This window comes from Rhinatrema bivittatum, chromosome 1 (assembly GCF_901001135.1).
Source record: "Rhinatrema bivittatum chromosome 1, aRhiBiv1.1, whole genome shotgun sequence".
Classification (NCBI taxonomy): domain Eukaryota; kingdom Metazoa; phylum Chordata; class Amphibia; order Gymnophiona; family Rhinatrematidae; genus Rhinatrema; species Rhinatrema bivittatum.
In genome coordinates this window covers 285145169-285169780 of record NC_042615.1, presented here as the reverse complement: position 1 = coordinate 285169780, position 24612 = coordinate 285145169, and the positions used below count along the sequence as shown (strand labels likewise).

Genomic DNA, 24612 nt, shown 5'->3' with positions numbered 1-24612 from the left:
TCTGTCTCTCTCCCTGGGCCACTCTCATCCCTCTGGCCCTGGTCTCTTATCCATCCCAGAATCCTTTGCTGGGTAGGAACTTGAGAAGGACCGGTACAGATAGCTGTTCCCAGTCCTTTAAGGTGTTTTGAGAGGAATTCCTTACATGCTCCTTCACAAGGGGACTTCATTCTTGGCTGTCTGTTGTATTTTCCCCAGTTCACAGTGACAGTTCTCTGGCTGAGCATTGTGAGCCTTATGATTACGTCCCTGGCGTAAGCATGCTGTTCACCCAGTAGGTGTCACCAATGAGTGGCCGAGACTCCTTCCTTTGCTGGGGTTCTCAGTGCTGTGTCTCCAGCCCCTGCCTGATCCATGGTGCAGGAGCCAAGTCCAGGAATCAAGACAAACTATCCCAGCACAGCAAAACCATTTCGTTTTTGTGGGGGAGGGGTTTAATTTTATTTTTATTGAAATTTCAACTTGATTATAGGTAACCAGGGAGTCCCATGAAAACATTGAGCAGTTTAAAGAAACTTTCTAAACTATTAATACATTTGCCATTTATAGGATTTATAGAATCGTGAATATTTCTAATACTGAAACCTGTGATTATATTATCAGGAAGATGAATCCAAATAGGCGCGCAATTGCACTGGATCAAAGATGTATCTAGTGCCTTGAAATATTACTATGCATCCGCATGGGAAGCGGAGTATAAATTTTGCTCCTCTAGATATCACCTCCTGTCTCATTTGTAGAAACTTTCTCCTCTTTTTTCTTGAGTGTTTTTAGTTACATCAGGGTAAACCCAAATTCTATACCCATAGAATAAACCACCTTGATTACGCAAGTATAACACATGCTCATTTTTAACATAACTCTTTGAAAATCGACCCCCAAAGGCTTGGAGAGCTAGATGTTTGACATAAGTAGATTCAGAAGCTTTGGGAGATGTTCATGCTTATGGCCCAGGAATGGTCTTGCACATTCTGGCTTGTATAACTACAGATATTGCTGTTCTGGAAACCTCCATCTGTCTAAGACAAACGATGGAACAGTTTTACTGCAAATCTTTTCCGTGGCCGAACTTTACTAGCTAGCAAATTAAGAATTTTGAGGTCAATATTCAAAACTAACGATTTATGTGGCTAACTTGGGAGTTATCCATCTAAATGACTTTGAATCTTGACCTCTCTTTCTAGTTCAGAATTCTGTTCCATAATTCTTAGGTGGTGGGCTTTCTTGCTTCAGCATGGGAATTAGTTTAAATTATAAGTAAAGGGAAGTGAAGTGTGTTTACTTTTTTTTTTTTTTTTTTTTTAGCTTTCTTTTCAATTTGTTAATTTTTAATTGGATTTTCATCAATTTGAGGAGAATATTTGCAAAGTGACAGAGCCTGAATAGAGTTACGATGCGCTATGTTTGCGAAAGTTCATAATCGAGGCCACACATTGCATTGTACTGTACAAATAAGAGATCCTGCCCAGGTCTCCATTAAGACCTTTGCTGCCAGGACCGCCAGAGTCTTCCATCTTGTGGTTTCAGAGAAAACCAGAAGGCTTGGAGGAGGCAGGCAGGAGAGGGCGGGGGCCTGTTAGATGCTTTTCTGTAAAATGAGCAAGCGAGAAGAAGAAAGCACCTCACTTGGAATCAGAGGATGCTGCTGCCTGTGTGTGAAATCTGCGTAATGCAGCATCACAACAGGGACACACACCCTACATGTGTTACGATATGCAGATCAGCTAGCGCCCACAGACGCAGCATGCAAACTGCATTGCAGTAAGCTATTATGGAGAAAATCCATAATTTGACTGACTAGATCTTGTTAATTAGATTTATAGTTTCATTACTCACCCTTCAACTAGGTAAGGGGCGAGTAGAAATTTACAGCATTAGTTGACTTGTTTCTATGGTATTCTAGTTCCTCACTCCCTGACCCTTCCCTTATGTGAAACAATGGTTTTTGTTTATGATGTTACTAACGCTTGGGTTCTGGATTCATGTATGTATGTGAGAATCAAATGGAAGCATGCAAGTTTTCAAATGTGGAAACTTCCTTTTGCCAGCCACCGCACAGAAGTGGTGCGCCCTTTGCGTAGCTCCTGTGACTTGGGCCCCTATGCGGTGATGCGGGTATATTTCCCGAATCCGTGTTGGCAGATTTTCAGTCGTCTGAAAGCATGCACATGAGCTAAAAAGAGGTGGTCCGAGGGGCATTTTGGAGTCCATGATTGGCAACTTTGCACATACTGTTAAGTTTAAAATAATGTATGCTCATGCTATATGCCATCATTAGCACCACGTGAGCAGATATCTGTACTTTTAGCCGCAGGACAAGCTGATCCCCGAATGCACTGTATGCAGGAGCCTTGAGTTTAAAAATTGTCTGGGTTTGTGCAGGCCGAAGAGTGCATGCATGTACTTTTATAATTAGGCACCTTGTTCATAATTTGCCCCTTAATGACAGGGAGTAACTGGCCAGGTTGGCACTAGAATATATGTATGTGGGGAGGGGGGAGTTGCAGAGTTGCCAGCAGTCAGTTCATTTACCAATAGTTTAAAAACATTTGAACAAAAAACACATGTCCATAAAAATAATGTCATACAAGTAAAAGTGTCTTGAGCAACAGTGCCCAGGGCTCAGGATCTGTTAGGCTGCAGTACTCTGCGTCAGAGAACAGGCTCAGTGCATAAAGGGGCAAATCTTGGCTTGGTCAGTCCAGCTGTGCAGAAAATGACAATGATAAACTGTGTATGTTTGTGTGTGTGAATGTAAAACATCAAATAAAATTAGATTGTCAGTACAAAAAGCATTTTTATGAATTAGCAGCCCTGCTGGACGGTGGATAGGGGCAGTGCTGGAACTAGAGGGGAGGGTGGCTGTCCCAGGTGGCCTCGACGGTGCCTTCATACCTTGTATTGTGCGTCTCTGTAGGGCAAGCACACTTTCACTTCTCTTCCTCTTGCACAAACATACATACTCTCACAGACATGTTCTTTCCCCTCCCCTTGATATACTCCCTCCCCCATGCACACACTCAGTAACACACACACTCACTTCATTCTCTCTCTTTATATACATCTTGGGCTATCTCTACCCACGCTAAATTCACCAGTAGGGGCAACCTCCTGGGATTGACAGGAAGATCCTTCTTTCAGCCAATAGCAGCAACAGGAGCATCTTCAACTGCTGCTTCTGCTATTGGCCACCTCCTTCTTCCTGTTCCCACAGACCAATTGGAGGCCTCCTCCCTTCCTGTCTGCCAGCATTGGTTTGCAGGCTCAGGAAAAAGAAAGGAGACCTCTGGTCACAGGGCAGGGAAAAGGAATCAGGCACTTTCTAAGCTGGCTGCTTTACTAGCGAAGCAGCAGCAGCAGGATACTCGGAGATTACAGCTGTTGGCCCGGGACCCGGCAATTTCATTCAATCAAGAAAATGGATTTTGCAGCCATTATATTAAAACACTCATCATATCAGAATGCGACAAAGGGATGCATAATTGATGCAAGCATAGTAGAATGTGGCAGAAAAAGACCATGTGACCCATTCAGTCTGCCTGGTTAATCCTGTCCTCACTGTTCAGGGTATATGCTGGCCGTCAGCTATAGAAGCCTGACTGCTTTTAGAATAGCACTTCTTATTCCAGACATTTTTTTGGTTTTTGTCTCATTGGTTCTCCGCTGTACTGGGTAGATGAGCATACAGGTTCCCATACTTAATCCAACACCCAGCACCCTGATCGCCCCTCATGTCTTACCACCAAGCTTTGTCAATCTAAACAGTTATCAAAACCTATATATTTTCCCAGTGGCAGGGGCTGCCTCATGCTGCAGCTGCCTCTCGCTCCCTGCATGGCCCTGTGCGGTGTCTGTCATTCCAGGAAATGTGCTCATGTATGCAGCCGGGTGCTAGATAACAGGTGTGTGCACACGTTTCCCAGAAAGACCAACCTAGCAGTTTATTATATAGGATGCTGAAAAAAATAGGTTTATACCCACATGGAGGGGGCAGGGGGGAAGCAAAAGCAGTCAGAAATATATTTAGAGACCAAAAAAATCAAATTTCTTTTTAATCTTCCATGTATGCCCTACTGGATCCTCCTGCCCCCATGATCATGAGACTGGGAAAGATTGGGGCTGTAGTATGCCACGCTTGTTTCACCCATTTTTTTTTTCCTTCCTGCTATTCTGTCCCCAAAAAAAGAGCATGTTGGGGGTAATGTGATCAGTGTTGCATGCTCACAAACTGCTGCCAGTTCCATACATGGGAAAAGTTGATCTGACTAAACCAGCCAACTTCTAATTGCTTACTCTGTACGCTTGTGGCATCAATATCAGTACCATGGAGATTCCATAACATTGTTTTCTTTAATGTAATTCATTGAATATACGTCACACTTTTTTTTAAATAGATTCTCATATATACCTGAAAATCTCTGCTGATTGCTGGAGATGCTACATTAATAAAGTAGATAAATATGTAATTTTTGGCAATGTGAAAATCCTACCTACTTTTGGCCTAAGATGATTTCTACCATTCTAGGACAAGCAGGATGGTAGTCCTCACATATGGGTGACATCATCAGATGGAGCCCGGCACGGGAAAACGTCTGTCAAAGTTTCTGAAACTTGGACTGGCACACTAAGCATGCCCAGGATGCCACTATTCGCGCGGCTACGCAGGGTCCCCCTTCAGCCTATTTCTTTCTGCGGTGCAGTTGCCTCATGGTAGTGGAGCTCTGCTGTGTTTTTTCTGAGGGGTTTTTTTTTTTTTTTGTTTTGTTATGTTTTGTTATTTTGCAGTTTCTTGCGATTTTTTTTTTTTTTCCTCCCCCTTTTTGTCGCCTTGTGTGGCATCCCTCTTCTTTGGTTCCCCCCTAGTCAGTGGGATGGCGCAGTAAGTTACCACCTTTGTGGTTGGTTCCAGGGATTTTTCACAGACTGTGTCCAACCGGCCCTGCCCACTCTCTAGCATGGCTTCTTCCAGTTTCCGGCAGTGCCCACGGACCATGTCTTTAACTGATCCGCATGAAGTTTGTATTCTCTGCCTGGGGGCATCGCACGATGTCCGGGGATTGTCATCTCTGCGCCCAGATGACTCCCAAGGGTCGTCTAGCAAGTCTCGACAAAATGGAGAAGCTGTTCAGCCCCAAAGAGTCAGGGCCCTCCACACTGAATCTTCGGCATCCACCCCTGCTCCGGCTCCGTTCTGCCCCCGAAATGGCCCCACGGAGACCAGGCTCCGTGCTCAGTCATTCCCAGGAGTCTGAGAAGCTCCCCACCGATCCCCATGTCTCTGTGGCACCTGCTCCTCCTCCACCTGCCCTGTCTAAGGTGGCTTTCGAGGAGGAGCTGGATCGTAGGGTGCAATCAGTGGTACTCCTTGCCCTTAAGGGCATTGAGCTGCAGGCCCCATCGGTACCTCCAACGATGCCAGAGTCCCCACCCTCTAATCTGGCATTGCTGCTGGAACGCCTCGATGTGCTACTGTGCAGACCTCCCTACGCAGCTGGTACCCGGCGGTTCCTCTATCCCCCAGCAGCCTTCGGGGGCTATACCGATTTCCAGGCTCCTCTGAGGAAGGCTTCTGGGGCCTTTGGGGTCTCTGGTACCCATCTTGACGCTACCGCCTCCAGCACCAGGCCCTTTGGGTGCCTCGCTGCCGTTGATGCCCTTGGTGTCTGTTGGAGTCTTGTCTAAAAATCAGCTCTTGTCAGGGTGCATCTGAGTGCCATCGGGGTTTATCATCCTAGAGTGGATGGTGGGCCCATCTCAGCACACCCTTTTGGTCAGACAGTTTGTGCGTGGTCTGCTTCACTTAAAGCCTCCTCTGCACCCCTCCATCTGTGTCCTGGGACCTTAAATGTGGTCCTGGCCCACCTTGAGAAGGAACCCTTTGAGCCCATGCTCTCATGTGACCTGAAGTTTCTGTCCTAGAAGGTCTTCATCTTGGTTGCGGTCACCTCAGCGTGCCAGGTCATCGAGCTTCAGGCGTTGGTAACGTTACCCACCTTATACAAAGTTTTCAATGATAGGGTGGTTCTCCGTACCCACCCTAAGTTCTTTCCTAAGGTGGTATCAGACTTTCATCTGAACCAGTCCTATCATCCTGCCTACCTTCTTCCCGTGGCCACATTTGCACCCGGGCGAAAGGTCTTTGCATACTTTGGATTGTAAGAGGGCCTTGGCATTCTACCTGGAAAGAGCAGCAGGCCACACAGACCTCGCAACTCTTCATTTCATTTGATAAAATCAGATTGGGAGTTGCTGTGGCCAAACACACACTATCTACTTGGCTAGCAGACTGCATCTCCTTCTGCTATGTGCAAGCGGGCCTGCAGCTTGACTGTCCTGTTTAGTAAGGCTCACTCCGTCCGGGCCATGGCAGTTTCTGTGGCTAATCTGTGTGAAGTCCCCACGAGAGGAGATCTGCAGGGCTGCAACATGGAATTCCCTCCATACATTTGCAGCTCACTTGCTTAGACGGGGTGGCTGGCAGGATAGCAGTTTTGGCCAATCTGTCCTCAGATACCTTTTTCGGGTCTAAACCGAACTCTTCCGCCTAGGGCCCTGTTTTTTGGGTTTAGGCTGTCTTTCTCCATGTCCAGCAGCACCTAGGTTGTTGTGCCCATTGGCACCTGTTTGGTGTCTGCTGGTCTGCTCCATTCGGAGAAAACCTGCAGCTAGGTATTCACTTATATGAGAGGACTACCATCCTGCTTGTCCTAGGAGAAAGCAGAGTTGCTTACCTGTCACAGGTGTTCTCCTAGAACAGCAGGATGTTAGTCCTCACAAAACCCAAACACCTCGCCGCAGAACTGGGTTTCTTTTCAAGTTTTATTTTTTTTTTTTCTTTCAATTCTTTATTTTCATTTTGAAATTTACCCAAGAACACGCTTGTACAGAAAATAAGTTGTTGTCCAAATACAATAATATCAAGAAAAAGAAATATATAATCAATACATACATTTATCTTCAATGTATCCAACAACTAAATTATAAGAACTGGAGAGGGGGGGACAGAACAGAGCATCAAATCAGGAAAAATCAATTACTTAAAGAAAAAAGACCCTGCCAACTAGTGCTATATCCTTATTACTCTGCTGAAGAAGCAACAGGAGGTTCTTGCGGGGATGCACATAAGAAGGCTCTAAGCTGGTCAGGTTCTGTATACACATATTGTAAATTTCTGTATCTTATGCAACATTTTGCTGGATATTTTAATATAAAGCTAGCACCTAGCTGTACAACCTCAGATCTCATAGAAAGAAATTCCTTTAGTCTCATCTGGGTTACTTTTACAACATCAGGGTAAATCCAGATAGGGTGACCAAAAAAGGAAGCCTGTCTATTTCTAAGAAACATTTTTAAAATAGAATTTCTCTCAGAAAGAAAAGCAAAAGAAATAAGCATAGGCTTCCTTATATTAATCTCTGAATCCAGAGAGGTTTCCAGGAAATTTGTTAAGTCCAAGTTATCCACTTGGGGTCCAGCTATGGCTTGCTCTGATCTTAAATCCTTTTGCTGTAAATAATAAGCTTTTACAATCACTGGTGTTGCAGCTTCTGGGATTTTCAAAATCCGATTCATATAAATCTTAAACATATCTAAGGGGGAAGTAAGCTGTTGTACCGGAAAATTCAGTACCCTCAAATTATGGGCTCTCAATGAATTCTCAATTCCCTCCAGTCTTTTACCCGTAGTTTTTTCAGATATTATTAATTTTTGTTGAACTTTCTCTATTAAGTCCACTCTTTTTTTCAAATCCGTCCATCTTGGTGTTAAAAGTCATTATTAACTTATTATTCTCTTTAGTTTGTTCTCTAGTATCCAGTGTTATTTGAGAGAGGGATTTAATAGATTGTTCTATAGATTTTAAGGCAGTCCAAATCCCATCTAGCGTATTTGTGGCTAAATTAATCCCAGTTCCAGCTGACATTGCCCTCAAACGATTTTCTCCCTCCTCCATGTTGCCTTGCTCACGCCTCACAGTACCTTGTAGGGTGGAGATGATCTCTTCAAGCTGATGTGATTCCGTCGAGCATGAAGCAGCCTCCACTGAAGCTGCTCCGAGGGGGGCTATCTCCCCTCCTGCTCCGGCGTGCTCTCCACTTCGCAACGAAGTACTCACTTCACCCAGGAACTTCGCCTGTGAAGTTTCTCCTCCGGCTATACTGCAAGGCTCTGTGTTGATGTCACTTGCTGGCGTGGGCCGCTTCGGCAATCCGGGGCTCAGGGAGATGTCAAGGGTCAGGGGGGAGGACGCTCGCTCCTGCGTCTCTCCCCCAGCGACCGTTCTCACCGGCGTTGAGGCTGTCGCACCGGCGAAAAAAACCGTCGATTCGGGGCTGAGTGGCTTCCTGAGGGGGTAAGTTATCATTCATCCCCCTCAGCCTCCCTTTTCTCTTCGTATGGGGCATTTACAGGTAATAGTTGTTAAGAAAATAGGCAGCCCCTTCTCTGGTGTTCTCGCGTGTCTAGTTGGCGGCGGCCATCTTGTCCCCTCTTCAAGTTTTATTTTTATGATTCTCTGTAATGAGACTGAAGGGGGAATCCGCATGGTCGTGCAGATAGTGGCATGCTGGGCATCCTCAGAGTGCCAGTCAAAGTTCTCCATGCCGGGCCCCATCTGATGATGTCACCCATATATGAAGACTAACATCCTGCTGTCCTAGGATAGCACCTGTTACAGGTAAGCAACTGCTTTTGAAAATGACTGCTGCTTACCCAGTGCTATTTTTTTTCCCCAATATTCAGTAAACCAGTGAGCAGCAAAATTACATAGATAACTTTATTCAGGTAACGGTAGAGTATTTTCAGCAGAGCACTTATCTGGATAAGCTTTGCTGAATACTCACCTCTAGTTATCGAGGTAAACTTTATCCAGATAACCCTCCACTCACCAACTTACTGAATATTGACTGCTGACTAATTTGTTGTGTGAGCTTTTTCTGGGGCAGAAAGGGGAGGGTAGTAAGGAATAAGCTTTTGCTCAGTTAGTAGCACGAGCTCATGCTCGCTCTCTCTCTTTCTATCTCTGACTATAGCCAGTGGGCCCCCACTAATTGAATTCAGTTTTGTGGTGTATTTGTACTGCTATAAATCTTGTGTTTTTTTTTGTATATCTATGTGTATTTTAGATAGATAAAGATACTGTATAGAACAGAACCAGAATGTCTTCCTTCAGCTTCCAAACCCTGTGTCCCAAACCCCCACCACCACCACCACCCATGGTGAATTAAAGTATCTAAATTTAGGAAGACAGTAAAAACCTGGTTCGTTACTCAAGCTTACAATAGCTCATCTTAAAATCTTCTGATGCAGTAACCTTCCCTCAGCTGGATGTGTGTTCTGCCAGTTTTCACTGTTCTGGTATATAATTGTTTTTTTCCTAGCGTGTAGCAGATGGACTCAGGACCAATGGGTATAGTGTGCTCCTGATAGCAGTTTGAGACGGAGTCAGATTTCAATCTGACATCAGCACCAGTACATATACCCCTGCAGGAAGCTCTGCTCTTCAGTATTTTCCGTCTCCATAGCAGTTCGGGACTCTATACACATTTGCACAGCGTTAGAGTATGCAAACCAAAGAAGAAAGAAAATTCCAAACAAAGAAGAAATCTTACCTCTCCAGACGAGCCCCGCTCTCCTGTGGTGATACCTTAGGGTCCCTCCCCCAGTTGAGAATTCCTGAGGTGATTTCCGAGATCCCTCAGAGGTAGGCCTCGGTCCGGTAGCCGGTTCCCGGCATGGACTTAGGCCCCAGCAAGATGGAGCGGCTGAGAGGCAGCGGGTGCAATACAGAGTGCTGCGGTGAAAGTACCTTTCCCTCTCTCCCTGCAGCCGGAGACAGCCCGGAACGAGACCGGGAAACGCCGAGACAAGGGGTAAGGTAGAAAACTTTCTCTAAGTCTCCGGTCTCCGAGGCTCGGATAGCCGCACAGATCGCCAGCCGGCGTCTGTACCATCAGGTTGATCGGCCCAGTCCGGGCTAGACCCCGATTTGATACGAGGGCCCTCCCACGTGGAGACCCTCCGGGGTGGTCGCCATCTTGTTTGTGTGGTCGCGAACACCATTTCCCCTTGGTTGCTGCTCTGTCCGCCTGAGCCGGGCGCACAAATTGCTTGTGCACACAGCGGCACGCACATAGGTGCTATACGCACAGCTACACGCACAACTGTGCCGGGTGCACAAGTTAAGGCCGTGCGCACAGAGGGGCACGCATGCTGGCCTACACGCATATCTTCGGCGCACCCAGAGCACATGACTAAGCCTCCCGGCTTGCACATTAAACGCACAGACCGGGATTTCAACGACCTACACGCACAAACCATGGCACTACTGGCCAAGAAACCAAGGCACAAGCCCTCTGCCCAGCCTGCCACATAAGAGCTGCACAGCACGAGGAGGCCACAGCCCTGTGTCTACAGTGCGAGGAGGCTCTGGGAGAACCAGGATAAGGCCCTCCCCAGCCAGTATAGGAATCCGGATCCACCGATAGTACACCGGACCTCTCTATCCCCAGCACAACCCTCCCTCAAATGGGGCCCCTGGGGAACACAGCGGTTTTCAACCTAGACCCAGGATCCTTCTCTTGGGCAGAATTCTTTAAGGGTCTACCCCTTTGTCCACAGGCAGCCGCCACCAATGACACAGACACATCCTCCACCAGAGGACCCTAGCCTCCCAGGGCCCTCTAGGCCTGCCAGAGATGTGCCCCCCTCCCCCCCCCCGGCCAAAAGCCTCACCATAGGGGACAGGGACACATCGGACGAGGATCAAGACTCACTGAAGGAAGGGGAAATCCCTCTAGGTACGGAACCTTACCGAACCATGAGGCGTTTCTTCTCCAAAGACGAGCTACCAGACCTAGTGTCTCTCAGCTTGAAGGAGCTCGCCATCCTAGGCACTAGTACCACAGGGGAACTGAAGACAAACAGCTGATCGACTTGGAATGGGATGCCCCGGAGGCCAGTTTCAAAGGGGGACGGGCCCTGGAAGCCCTATACCCACTGGAACCCTCAGCCAAAGAGCTCCTGGTGTTCCCCAAAGTGGATGCCATGGTCTGCGCAGTCACAAAGCGCACTACCATTCCAGTCTAGGGAGGAGCAGCACTCAAGGATGCCCAGCCAGACGTCAGGAATCCATCCTTAAACAGTCATTCGATGTATCAGCTATGTCACTGCAGATTGCGGCCTGCTGTGCCATGGTGACACGCGTCTGCTTATCGATGACCAGGAATGCCACCACGCCCGTCGAAGCACTAGAACCAGCAATATCCTTCCTTACAGACGCGACCTCCGACCTGGTGTGCGTCTCATCCATAGTGGCAGCCAGAAGGCAACTCTGGCTTCGAAGCTGGTCAGCTGACGTGATTTCCAAGACGAAACTCACGAGAATGCCCTTTAAAGGAGCCCTCCTGTTCAGAAGCGAACTGGAGAAGTTAGACGACAAATGGGGCGAATCTCCAGTACCTCTGCTACTGGAGGACAAGAACAAAAGAAGCCAACGCCCCTTTCCCTGATTACCTAAGGGCAAAGGATCACATCATTTTAGACCCTACAAGAGTACATATCAAGCACCTCGCCCCACAGGCGGGGGCCAGTTCTTTCGGAACAAACACAACAAGAGGGGAGCCGGCTCTGGCGCAGGCCCCAACTGCACTCCACAATGAGATTCGGCCGACCCGTCCATAGGAAGAAGCCATAGGGGGCAGACTTGCCCTATTCTACCAAAGATGGGTTGAGATAACTTCGGACAAGTGGGTCCTGACCATCATTCGAGAGGGATACTACTTGGGCTTCCTCTGAACCTCTCAGGACAAGTTCATGGAATCACTCTGCCACGACCCTCTCCAAGAGGGTGGCAGTGGAGGCTACTCTGACCAGATTACTGGCCCTAGAGGCCATAATCCCAGTGCCTCCACAACAAATAAATACTGGGCATTATTCCATTTATTTTATCATCCCCAAGAAAGAGGGAACTTTCAGGCCCATCCTGGACCTCAAGTCGGTCAACCACCACCTGAGGATCCCCCGCTTCTGCATGGAAACCCTATGCTCTGTAATAAGGGCGATACAACCGGGAGAGTTCCTCACATCCCTAGATCTGTCGGAAGCCTACCTACACATTCCGATCCATCAAGAACATCAGCGCTTCCTTTGCTTCAAAATCCTGGACCGTCACTACCAGTTCCAGGCATTACCCTTCGGGTTAGCCACAGCACCCCGGACGTTCACCAAGATCATAGTGGTGGTGGCGGCGGCAACACTGAGGAAGGAAGGAATCCTCATACACCCTTACCTAGATGATTGGTTGATCAGGGCGAAATCCCCAGAGGAAAGTTGCCAGTCAACCAGCAGAATCAAGGCTCTACTGGAGAGCCTCGGATGGGTGGTCAACACAAACAAAAGCTGTCTGTAGCCCTCACATACTCTAGAATACTTAGGAGTCCGATTCGACACCAAGGAAGACAAGGTCATCCTGACACTGAGAAGATTAAAACTGATGAACCAGTTGCCAACCCTGCTGAGTGAACCTCGCCCCACAGCATGGGATTACCTACAAGTCCTCGGTCTCATGGCATCCATACTGGAAGTAGTACCATGGGCACGAGATCATATGAGGCCCCTACAGCGCTCACTCCTATCGAGATGGAGCCCACTGTCTCAGAACTACACCGTACATGTACTGCTACCGGGCAAAGTTTGAACCCAACTAAGGTGGTGGCAACAAGACGGCCACCTGAACCAGGGAAAGAGACTATCCTCACCGACCTGGATCCTGCTCACCACAGACACCAGCCTACGAGGATGGGGAACACACTGCGAAGAGCTAACCGCCCAAGGGCAATGGAACGCAGAAGAGTTGGGGTGGAACATCAATCGCCTAGAAGCCCGGGCAGTCAGACTAGCCTGTCTACGGTTCGGTCACAGACTCCGAGACAAAGCGGTCAGGGTAATGTCGGACAATGCCACAACAGTGGCCTACATCAACCGTCAGGGAGGAACCAGAAGCCAACAGGTGTCTCTGGAAATAGACCCCTTAATGTCGTGAGCAGAAGGGAATCTCCATGAGATCTCGGCCATCCACATCGCCGGGAAACACAACATCACGGCGGATTACCTCAGCAGAGAAAGTCTAGACTAGTGGTTCTCAACCCTGTCCTGGGGACCCCCCCAGCCAGTCGGGTTTTCATGATATCCACAATGAATATGCATGAGAGAAAATCTGCATGCACAGCCTCCATAACATGCAAATTTTCTCTCATGCATATTCATTGTGGATATCATGAAAACCCGACTGGCTGGGGGGTCCCCAGGACAGGGTTGAGAACCACTGGTCTAGACCCAGGAGAATGGAAGCAGTCTACCACAGCGTTCCAACTGATAGTGAACCATTGGGGAACACCAACCATGGACCTGCTGGCAAACCGGTCCAACGCCCAAGTACCCAGTTACTTCAGCCGCAGGCAGGAACCTCAGTCCCAGGGCATCGATACCCTGGTACAGACATGGCCACAGGAGACTCTGCTATACGCCTTCCCACCGTGGCCCCTACTAGGCGCGATCATTCACAAGACAAGTCTACACAGGGGACCAGTACTTCTTGTGGCCTCGGACTGGCCAAGAAGACCATGGTACTCAGACATGTGAAGATTACTGACAGGGAACCCCCTGCCACTACCTCCACACAGAGACCTGCTCCAACAGGGACTGATCTTCCACGAGGACCCAGCTCGATTCTCTCTTACGGTCTGGCCATTGAGAGGGCTCGCCTGAGAGAGCAGATAATCGATACCTTACTCCGAGCACGCAAGTTCTCCACATCTCTAACATACATAAGGGTTTGGAGAGTATTCGAAGCCTGGTGCGAGGACCACAACATCATAACTCGCTCAGTCAAAATTCCCGTGGTCTTGGAATTCCTACAGAACGGCCTACAGGAAGGATTGTCCCTCAACTCCATCAAGGTTACAGGTGGCCGCATTGTCATGCTACGTCACCAAGAACGAGGGCGGCAGCATAGCCTCTCACCCGGATGTCTCCCGCTTCCTGAAAGGAGTTAAGCACATCCGACCACCCCTAAAGTGGCCGGTACCTCTTTGGAACCTCAGCCTGGTCCTGGATTTCTTAGCAGGAGCCTTGTTCAGACCTCTCCATGGCCTGTCTTTCCGACTATTAACATTGAAAACAGCCTTCCTGCTGGCAGTCTGTTCAGCCCGTCGCATATCCGAGCTGCAAGCACTGTCCTGTTGTGAGCCGTTTCTCAGGCTCACCCCTGGAACCATCCAGTTCGCATGGTTCCCTCATTCTTCCCCAAAGTGGTATCTCACTTCCACCTTAACCAAACCATCTCGCTACCATCACCAGATGAACATAAGAATTCGGAAGAGGCCAAAAGTCTACGCCACCTCAACATCGGCAGACTCCTGGCCAGATACTTGGAAATGTCGGAATTCGTACAAAAGACGGACCACCTGTTCGTCCTTCACAATGGGAAGAAGCAAGGGGAAGCGACCTCACGAGCAACCATAGCCCACTGGATCAAAGAAGTCATCAAGGCGGCCTACATAGAAGCGGGCAAGCCGCCGCCTCTACAAATCAATGCCCATTCTACTAGGGCCCAGGCAGTGTCCAAGATGCTGTCACCCGCCGAGATCTGCAGGGCGGCGACATGGTCCTCCATCCACACATTTTCCAGGTTTTACCGCCTGGATGTTCAGGCCCGGGAGGACACAGCATTCGCAAGGGCAGTACTAAGTGGTTCACAGGCAGCCCCCCACCCGGTTCGGAAGTAGCTTTTATACATCCCATTGGTCCTGAGTCCATCTGCTACACGCTAGGAAATGGAGAAATTACTTACCTGATAACTTCGTTTTCCTTAGTGTAGACAGATGGACTCAGCATCCCATCCACGGCTGCCGTTACTCTGGGAATTCTCGGGGGACAGCTCCAAGAGCGAGGGAATCAAGGGTAAGCCTTGCTTTCCTTCAATCTAGGACACCCACCCTACCAGGTGTCGACGTTTCCCGGTTGAGGGCTCTGGCGGTCTCCAGTTATATCACAACATACATAGGGAACCCTATAAGTTCATTTTTTTGTAACATTAACATTCACAATTTACTATAATCTCATAAGTTTTATTGTCAATATTACCACTCATCAGCAGTACTTAACATACACATCAATTGTTATCATTTTATTAATTACATCCACTGATGTTTACAATAATTCAGAAACATGTGCAAAACAATGTAGATAAATATACACACTTATTTAGCAGCAATATATTCACCTCTAAAACCATATACCCACTACATTCACTCATCCACATACATTCCCCACCCATAAAAACCCCAACTTAAAGTGCTAAACATGAATTGTTAATTCCTAAATGTATTCTTTTCCATGGGAGCAGTTCACAACGTCCCTACAGGGATCCCCGTTTCGCCGCAGCTTCCTCAGGGGACAAATCACTCCCACTTCATCCGGAGACGACGAGACCCTCTGGCCTTCCACCCTCCGGATTATTGCACCTAAAATATACTTCCTCCAAGTTCAATCACCAACACCGTTGCACACCTTTCCGACTGTATCACCACCTCAAATACATCTTCAGCAATTCCTGGTTTATTCTAATTATTCCAATTATCAAACCATCCACTTTATGTGTACCTCATAATAGTTTTAGCAGGCACCAAGATAATTTCTCATTCATGTAAGCAGAACAGCATTCACCATCTTAACAGCCAGCGATCCTTTTCAAAGTGCACTGCTGTTATCCCACAGGTCATTGGCTTTCCAAGATGGCCACTGAGTGAAAGAATTTCTTTGCTGGAAGTCTGGTCATTTTGATAAAGAATTGCTTTGACCAGTACAGTTTTCTAGTTCTTGAATATGTATATTTAAGTACTGGCTAAAATTTAAGTTGCACTGTACAAGACTCTGGCTGATCTCAGCCAAGCCGAATAGGCCTCCTATTTTATAAACATGTAAAGTGATCGTAATCCATAGTGGTGCATTGTGCCAGCTTTCAGCTGAAGAAAGCTAAATGTTGATCTCATTAGTAGGAATACAGTGAGAACAACATTCCAACCTTGGACTTGCTTCTACCTACAATATTATGCAATGTAATAAAATGCAATTTATGTGAACCCGTTGTGATCTTCTGTTGGAACGACGGTATGTAAAAAGCATAAATCAATAAATACCTTTCTTGTCTGCAGCTGAGGGACACCTGCACAAAGCTGTGAAGGTTGGATTGAAGACATTGATCCTGGAAGATCTGGCCCTGTTTCCAAAGGCTCAACCCATTCACAGTCTCCAGCTGCACAAGGTAATTGTCAGGGACATGCTGTAGATGGTTGGGGGAAAAAAAAAAAGCTTTGCTTGAACGGAAATAGAAGCGTTCAGGAGAGGAAGAAGAATGGGAGTAAATGTGCTTTAGGGTCAAATGCACTAAGGGGTTTTCCCCATAGACGCAACATTTGGAAAAACCCTTTAGTACATCTGACCCGTAGTGTTATTTAAAAAAAAAGAAAAAAAGGGACATGGAGGGACATGGAGGGAGAGATGTGTGGAATCCTTCATGGCAGGGGGGGGGGGGGGGGCGTGTTTGGCTGTTGCGTACATACAGTGAGTGAGGTTTTCTATGACCACAATAATGGAGAGGGAACTTCTTGTATGGAGTGGTGAGAAAGCACAGTTTCAATACAAAATGCTGGAGAGGCTTTGTTCCCCTCTTATTGCTAGCCTCACTTTACAAATATTGCAGGTTTTCAGTTTTTAGGTTCAGTTGGTGGGATGTGGTGAGTAAATGTGCTTTGTATGTGGTAATATCTTGTATACAGGATGTAACATAGTAATGATGGCAGAAAAGGACCAAATGGTCTGTCCAGTCTGCCCAACAAGCTTCTTATGGTAGTATCTGCTGCACTGAGCAGATTACCTCCATTTCTTTCTGGAAAGGTTATATTGGAGCTTTCCTGAGGCACTAATGAGATTTTAGTAACATTTTTTGTTATATAAAAAGATACCATTGAAGTCTGCAGAGGTGAATTTTGTGGTTAGGAGGGGTAACTGTCTTTCCTATATGGGTGTCATCCTTGTACTGAGGGCAAATTTAGAGGTCTGGGACTTTTATGAGCTGTGATGTATGGGGTAGGACCGTAGGTCAGGGGCTGATGGATTATTTCCTGTCTTCTTTCTCTAGAATTGGCTTTTTGTTGGCTCCCCTTCTGAAGTCACCCAAGTGAACACCAGCAACTGTGAGAGACACAGAAGCTGTGAGCAGTGTATCCTAGCCCGGGATCCTTCATGTGCCTGGAGCATGACACAGAGTGCCTGCATAGAGCATCATGGCAAGCACGGGTAAGGGGGAAGGCAGATGACCGAGCCCAGGAGGAAGTCGGTGGGTGGGCAAAGGCGGAAGGATATGGAAGATGGGCATGCAGCTATTGGTTTACATCTCCTTACCAGAGCCATTCTCTTAATCTCTCTGTCTCTTTCAGATTACTCCAGGATGTTGAGTATGGAAATGTCTCCAGTCTGTGCATCAAAATAAAAGGTATAGCTTTCTCCTCAGCAATTTGAATTTCTGTACAGTGGACATTCTTGTTGGGGGAAGAGCATTGTGAAGACAGTTATGAGTGGTTGAAAGCCATGTGCTGGAGGGGGAAGAGCATTGTGAAGACAGTTATGAGTGGTTGAAAGCCATGTGCTGGAGCTAAGGAGGGAGAGAAAGCACGCTATGGTTGAAATACATAGGTTTTATATAAGTACCCAATGTAAAAAAATCAAGTTTCTGCCTTTTTGGAGATTTTTGTGTTTTTTTCCCCAGGAAGAGGATTTTGAGTTGGTGTAGAGTTGCATTCTTGTGTATACATAACTTCATGCGTGTATGGGATGAGGAGGGGGAGTTAAAGGATACTAGCTGCTATAAATATATGATGCTTAAGATCAGATTTAAAAATGTACTTAAAAACAAAACTTTTCCTCATAGATAGTGCCCATTTCCGTAGGAAAAAAAGGTGCAAGTAGGGTGCAAGAGAAAGTGTTCCATAAGTTTACTTTAAATAAAAGTTGTTGTGTATATAAAGCATACATGTTGTGCTTTTCTTGTGAACAATTGGCCTGTGCATGGAGCAAAACTGGACCACTGTGTTATGATTAACACTCCAAGTAGTAGTCTGGAGTATTGCCGAATACTGTGACATGACCGTTCATGTCTTCTTCCTGTCACCAGTAACATGACGTCAAACACCGCCCACTGGTGGAGAGCCCCAAAAATAGATATATAAATTCTAAATGGAGGTTTTGAAAATTCTCGCAAGTGCCTCTTTTGCTTTCCTTCTAAGGAAAAAGGGGAGCCTGATAAACAAGAGTGCCGGTTTAAGGCCACCAAAGAATAAAATACTATAAGTTCTCTATTTTAAATATGTCACTAAAAAGAATGGACATGATGTATCACACCCATCTATGAGTAATTAATACAAACTATGTTACCGTAAATTGTGGGCACCTGTTTAGTGGATAGAATTCACTATTTTTCCAATATTAATGTTTGTGCCTTATTGTAAACCGTTGTGATGGTACCTAACTTAACGATGGTATAGAAAAGTTTTTAAATAAATAAATGGCAGGGAAGAGGAAACAGGCATGAACTGTATAGAATGGGATACACTGGGTTGGCCCATTGGTGGATTATTGAATGTTTATTATTTATATACCGTGACAAAATATGCATAGCAGTCTAGGCAAGACAGACAGACAAAACAAATAAGGAAAGGCATTTAAAAAAAAATTTTTTTGAAAAGAAGCAGGGATATGATGCAGAATCTTAAATATGGATAAGTGGATGAGGTTTTAATTGAGGACTGCAGCCAGCTTATCTAATTGGGTAAAATTACAACAAAAAAGATCGGGTCTTTTCCTCACAATCTATATAAGAAAAGCAGGAGATGGTTTGAGCGGGAAGCACAATTGGCACTTGTGAAAGAGAGAAGTGGGGGGAAGCCAGGTTACAGGAAGAAAGAAATGCAAGATTACAGGGGAACAGTCAATAATGCATAAATGCTGCAGATTGTCAGCTGTATGATTACTTTTTCAAAAATCTGAGAACCATGCAGGGCTGTAGCATTTATAGCTCTCATTGAAACCAGAGAAAACGAGGGTGCTCTCAGTGATTTGGTGTCAACTGTTGTGCACTATAATGCGGAAAACCTGGTTTCTGCTCCCGGCTCCCTGGGGCAGCTGGGGATGTTGCAGAAGCAGCGCTCGCAGCCCCTTTTTTTTTTTTTTTTGGGGGGGGGGGGGGGGGTTCTAGCCTTTGCTTAGTGGTGGCTGTTAATGTCCAGACTTAAATCCCACATTAGCTGGGTTCCTGGGGGAGCTGTGGTGGTGTTGCTGTGATGGCTGAACTGAGTTGGGAGGCAGCCATAAAAATGGAGAAAACCATCCAGGTGGTTGTAAGTGAAGGCATATGATGCTAGATTCCAATAGAGGCTGGTTCCGATTGAGCTGGAAGCAGAAAGAATTTGTTGGGTGGAAAGAAAAAAAAAAGCTGTAGGAAAACTCTTAAAAGTTGTGACTTGAATGTTTTAATGTTTGTGCACCCCTATGATTTTTGATTTGTCCTAACACACAAATTGAGAATGGCTGCTTGGGAAGCTCTGTTTTGTTGTTCAGGTTCTATTGACTTGTCTTGCATATGAGGCCTTAATGTTCTTTCTTTCCCTGTTTCTTATAGTGAAACCAAATGTGATGGAAATGCCAGTCATATTAGGAGCTCGTGTAGTGCTACCCTGCACCCCGCAGTCTTCCTGGTGCACCTGTGAATGGACCAAGCCTTCTGCAGACAACTCTGGTTATGCTTGGCGCAGTGATGGGCTAGAGTTCACAGTGACAGAGAAAAGCTTGGGTGACTATGAATGCCACTGCACGGAAAATGGAATCGGGGGCATGGTGGCTGCCTACAGCGTGGTGAAAAGCAATGGTTCTTTCTTCTCCCAAAAGGCAGCTCCCCGTTCTTACACAGTCTTGGCGAGCATCATCTTCTTTTTGTTCGGCTTATTGAGTGGCTGGATCCTTTTCTTCGTCTATGAGCGGAAGAAGCGGCGGAGAGAGCTGAGGAATCAAGCCAAGAGTGGGCTGGACCTAATGCCGTCGAATACCACCAGCTGCAGCCATGAGCCTCACACCCCTAGCTCTCCAGAGGATGAGCGCCACCCACTGGCTGCAGACAAGAAAAACGGGGGTCTTAATGGCTTCTCCCATTATTATATCACTGAGCTGGAGAAGGATCAGGCTAGGATCTACTTGGCAGGTGCTCCACTTGCTAAATGTGATGAGACCTCCATCTAGCTGCCATGGCTGGCTCTATTTTTTTGTTTGTTCCTCAGTCTCTCCTCTTGATTTTGTTACAATTTTCTATACAAACCCACCTAGCTTTGTAAGACCTTCTGCAATGTAAGCATTTAAAATCATTTTTGGGGTGAGCTGTGGAAGAGGCAACTTCTGTCTGTCCTCCCAGGAGAGCTGCAGTTTTATTCAAGCTTCATATTTGAAGCATCTGAGAAATGAATGAGGATGTACTCGCTTGACCAGTCTCCTGTTCCCTCATTCCAGGGAGTGCTGGAAAGATAAAACTGCATTTTTCCATTTTTAGCAGCAAGAAAGAAATACAACTTTATTTCCCTATGGAAATGATTAAAACTGAGCTTTTCATGACTGCATCCCTAAAAACCTTATTACAAGCTTTGTTTATTAAAGCCAACACTCTAGCATCACCTTGCTTATACCAGTCTCAAGTGGCACCATGTGTATAATGGTCATGTCCCAGACATTATGGTCTCCATGCTTTCTATTATCAGAAGCCTTGTGGGAGCTGGCATTTAGAGAAAAGGTGTTTTAATACGGAGGCAGCCACTTACCTGCCTCTTATGTTGATATGAAGGAGAGTTTATTGACATTTCAGAGTTTGAAGTTCCTGGATTGCTTCTACCGCCGCCATCATCTCTGTAAATATACGCAGAGATTATTGGAACTCCGAGTGCATATGTACTGATGTATCTTTCTCTGTCTTCCCTGGGTGCATACTGGCTCTTTCCTGAGATTTCAGATCATGGTAGCCCTACCAAAGACCGGCTGAATGCAGTCTCCATGTTTCCAGGCGCTAATAGCAAAACCAAGTATATGCACCTCATATCTTACTGTGTCAGCCATTGTGTCATACTTGATCCAGATCTTTCTCAGAATGTCCAAGAACCTTCCATCAACTGAGTACAGTTCCTCCCAGTGTAAAGGAGCCTCTGTTCTTACTGAGTTGAGAGCAGAAGGAATTTAAAAAAAAATCATGTGACTTTTGACAGCAGTTTGGGGAGGGGGCTGGATGGTGGCATTTCTGGTATCTGATGAGACCCTGTTAACCTTATCAGTGGTAAGGAAGGAAATCGGGTTTGTTTTCCCCCTTGGTATATTATGACTGCTGCAAGCGTTTTTGTTTTAAACAGAGAAGAGCCTTCTCCATCACTCTGAATGCCTGGCAGGAGGACAAGTGGTTTAGAATGTAAAGGCATTCATGGGTTGTATGAAACCTCCTTACTGAAACACTGTAGGGTGGCATCTGTGGACTGTAAAATCTTCACCTGGAAACTACAGCATTGGGGAGTGATGGGAAAATAGACTGAGCTTGACCGAGCCTCAAAAACCTTTTCTGAACTTGAGAGGGGTAAAGGAGACAATGGAGTCAAGTGCATCCTGGAAAGAATTTTTCTCCTGCACTTTATTAGGCCCTGAAAGGGGGGGGGGGTAAGGACTGGTGAGAGTAGAAAGTCCTGTAGACTCCTGATTGAGAAAACAATGCAATCGCCATGAAAGAGAGAAAGGTGTAGCAAGTCCAGTGAAACCACAAAGCAGAGCGACCCCTTCAACCTGCGAAGATCGTGTGCCCTGCCTGCTGACTTTACTCCTGCCCCCTTCACCTCGGGTGGGGAAATAAATGTTTCCTGCCTGCTGCCTTTCCCAGGGTCTGCCCACAATGTCTTACAGCCTGGCTCAAGTGGACATTTTTAAACTTTGAGAACGAATGTTGGATTGAAGCCAGGTTCAGTGCTCTCTTACCCTGTTGGGCTTTTATTTTAAGTATGCTTGTAAATCTATATTATGTCAGTTGTTAAAAATGTTATCGCTAGACTGGTTCATTTCAAGGTCCGTGTATATTATGTATATGTGTGTGTATATAGAAGTAATATTGTACGTGTCTGTATGTATACAACTGGTGAGTGAGGTATTTCAATCCGCATTTTGATTTTCATAGCTGAATACCGATAAATTGGGTTGAGAGGAAGGAGTGGGGAGCGTAGTGAGACCCAGCACTGTCCACAGCTGCAGAGACACTCTGGCTTGGGTACTGTTAATATTCAATGCAAGTGTGCTGTATGGGTTAAGACGTGAGAGAGAAGCTGGTGCAAGGTAAATCTTCCATTGTGGATTCTAATGCTACTCAACGAGAGAGACTCGGATGGGGGAAGCCCACGGGCGCAGATTGGGCGTGCTCAGCAGTATATTGTAGCATTTTTTACCTGGAAAAAAAAAGGCAATTTTCTAGCGTCTTCAGACTACTGAGTGGTATAGGTACTCCTTTCTGATTCTCCTGTTCGTTTATCCTGATATCCATGTACATTTCTAGCTGCTAGGCCTATGTCCAGCGCACTCTGAGGAGGAAAACCTCTTTCAAAGATACCTCAGTAAATTACAGTGACAGACTGTTGCAGAACATTTTTACCCTTTACTGTGAAGAATGTTCCCCTCCATCTTCAACTAGAATTAGCTTTATTTACTTTGTTTATGCCCTTATTTAAACCTGCTGCATGTATCTGATCATTCCAGGACTAAAATCTTTGTACAGTTACCTTACATGCTTGTCCAGTCTTATATTTCACCTTAGTTGCCATTCTACCAAAATAAATATTCCTAATCTTTTACACTGTATAGGAACAAATATTTACAAATCTTTAACAAGTTCAGCTATTCTTTTCTGAGCTCTCTTTCTTAGTGCCATCGATAGGATTTTGTTAATGTGGTGCCAAAGCTGTATGTATGTTCCAGTGTGGTTATATTAAGACTTTTATGTACACTGATGTACATTCAACAGTGAGGCTATCACCAATATATGGTCTAGGCCATTGTAAAAATACCGGACATCAGTGTACATAAAGGTATATAGTCCTCTGTTGGTTGGGAATGAGTAGATTATAGAGAGGACTTGTAGGGTCTTGTGGTTTGTGGTTATATTAAGGCCTTATAAAGGGACATTACAAAAAGAAAGTAGTGTTCACTTAGCATTCAGGCAATATAATTAGTTGGCACACGGGGAAGTAATGTACTGGAAGTATTCTGTTTCACTATTTTCCAAATATTTGTATTAACTGCTTCTTCTGGAAAATATTGAGGCTTAAAAGGCCCTAAAACCCCTACATATATTTTATAATGGCAATAATCCCCTTTGGATAGAGCATTTACTACCAGTAAATAAGGGAAGTTTATGCATTTGGCCATTTTTGTGTTTTGCATCCCTTTTATTTCCTCTCTCCGAAGACACAGGACCCCCTACTAGGCCTTGAAGCTGGAAGGATATTGCCTTTCAGGTTAACCTTCAGCAGTGCTCTCAGTCTTTCAAGGGTTGCTACGCCATCTCTCTTCCTTTCCCAGGGCTCAGGTGTGTCACCTCTGGTATGTGTGAGACCCACCGGTCTCTTTGGATGAGAGACTCAAACTCCGGGGCCTTGCACTATGGCATTGGCTCGCGCAGGGGGACTTCTAAAGTGCCTTGATAGCAGCCATCCAAGTTCATAATCTCCTTTCTAGCTTGCTCTCACAATTAAGTAACTTGCAGGCTTGCATGTCACAGGAGCTCATCTGTTGGTTTCTACTTCAAATGTAGATTTTTCTACTTTGGAACTGTTGTATTTAGAAGCTATTCCCTGTTTTGTCAAGGTCCCAGTGCCTTTTTCCCAGTTTCGGTGCAAGTATCCACTACCTGACTAATTTCAGCTTCTCCTTCAAAGATTGCTGATGCCTTTTGCCTGTGTCTCTCTGCATCATGTATAAAGAATTGTAAAAAAAAAAAAAAAAAAATCTGAATCTGATGCCTGGTGTTTCATCTTTTAATATGGATAATACTCCACAAAATCATGTAAGAGCATAAAATGGAGCTAAATGGAGACCTGTAGAGCATAAAAGGCCAAATTCACTTAAACCTTTTCCTCAGATGCTGAAAGGGGGAAAAGCAATGTGGATCAGGCCCTAAGAGAATCAGAGGTGATGCGTTTGGGTTGGGGAGGGCATTGATAATTGTTCAGGTATTGGGGTTTTTTCTAATATTATTCTAAAATGATCTTCCCTTGACTTGCATCTTTATTGTGCTTCATGTTTCCTGACTCCTTTCTTCTGAGAGAAGTCTTTAATTCAGTGCAAGCTTTACATCACATGCACATGTCTGTTCCTTGCATTAACTGGAAATGTCCACAACCAGGCCATTAGCTTGAGCTTTGACCCCGGCATGTGTATTGGTTTAATATTCATGTGTGAATTGGGAATTGTTTTGTTTGTTTTCTTGAATAGTAATTT

General features: G+C 45.8%; 1 protein-coding gene across 1 annotated transcript in view; it reads left to right on the top strand.

The window, feature by feature from the left end:
• Positions 1-24177, top strand: part of SEMA4F (ssemaphorin 4F) — a 158901-nt gene extending 134724 nt beyond the window's left edge. The window contains exons 11-14 of the mRNA XM_029595937.1: positions 16212-16321; positions 17198-17355; positions 17496-17551; positions 19733-24177. Coding sequence (XP_029451797.1) covers positions 16212-16321; positions 17198-17355; positions 17496-17551; positions 19733-20346 — 938 coding nt within the window. The 3' untranslated portion in view covers positions 20347-24177. The remainder of the gene's footprint in view (positions 1-16211; positions 16322-17197; positions 17356-17495; positions 17552-19732) is intronic.
• The last annotated feature ends 435 nt before the right edge of the window (positions 24178-24612 follow it).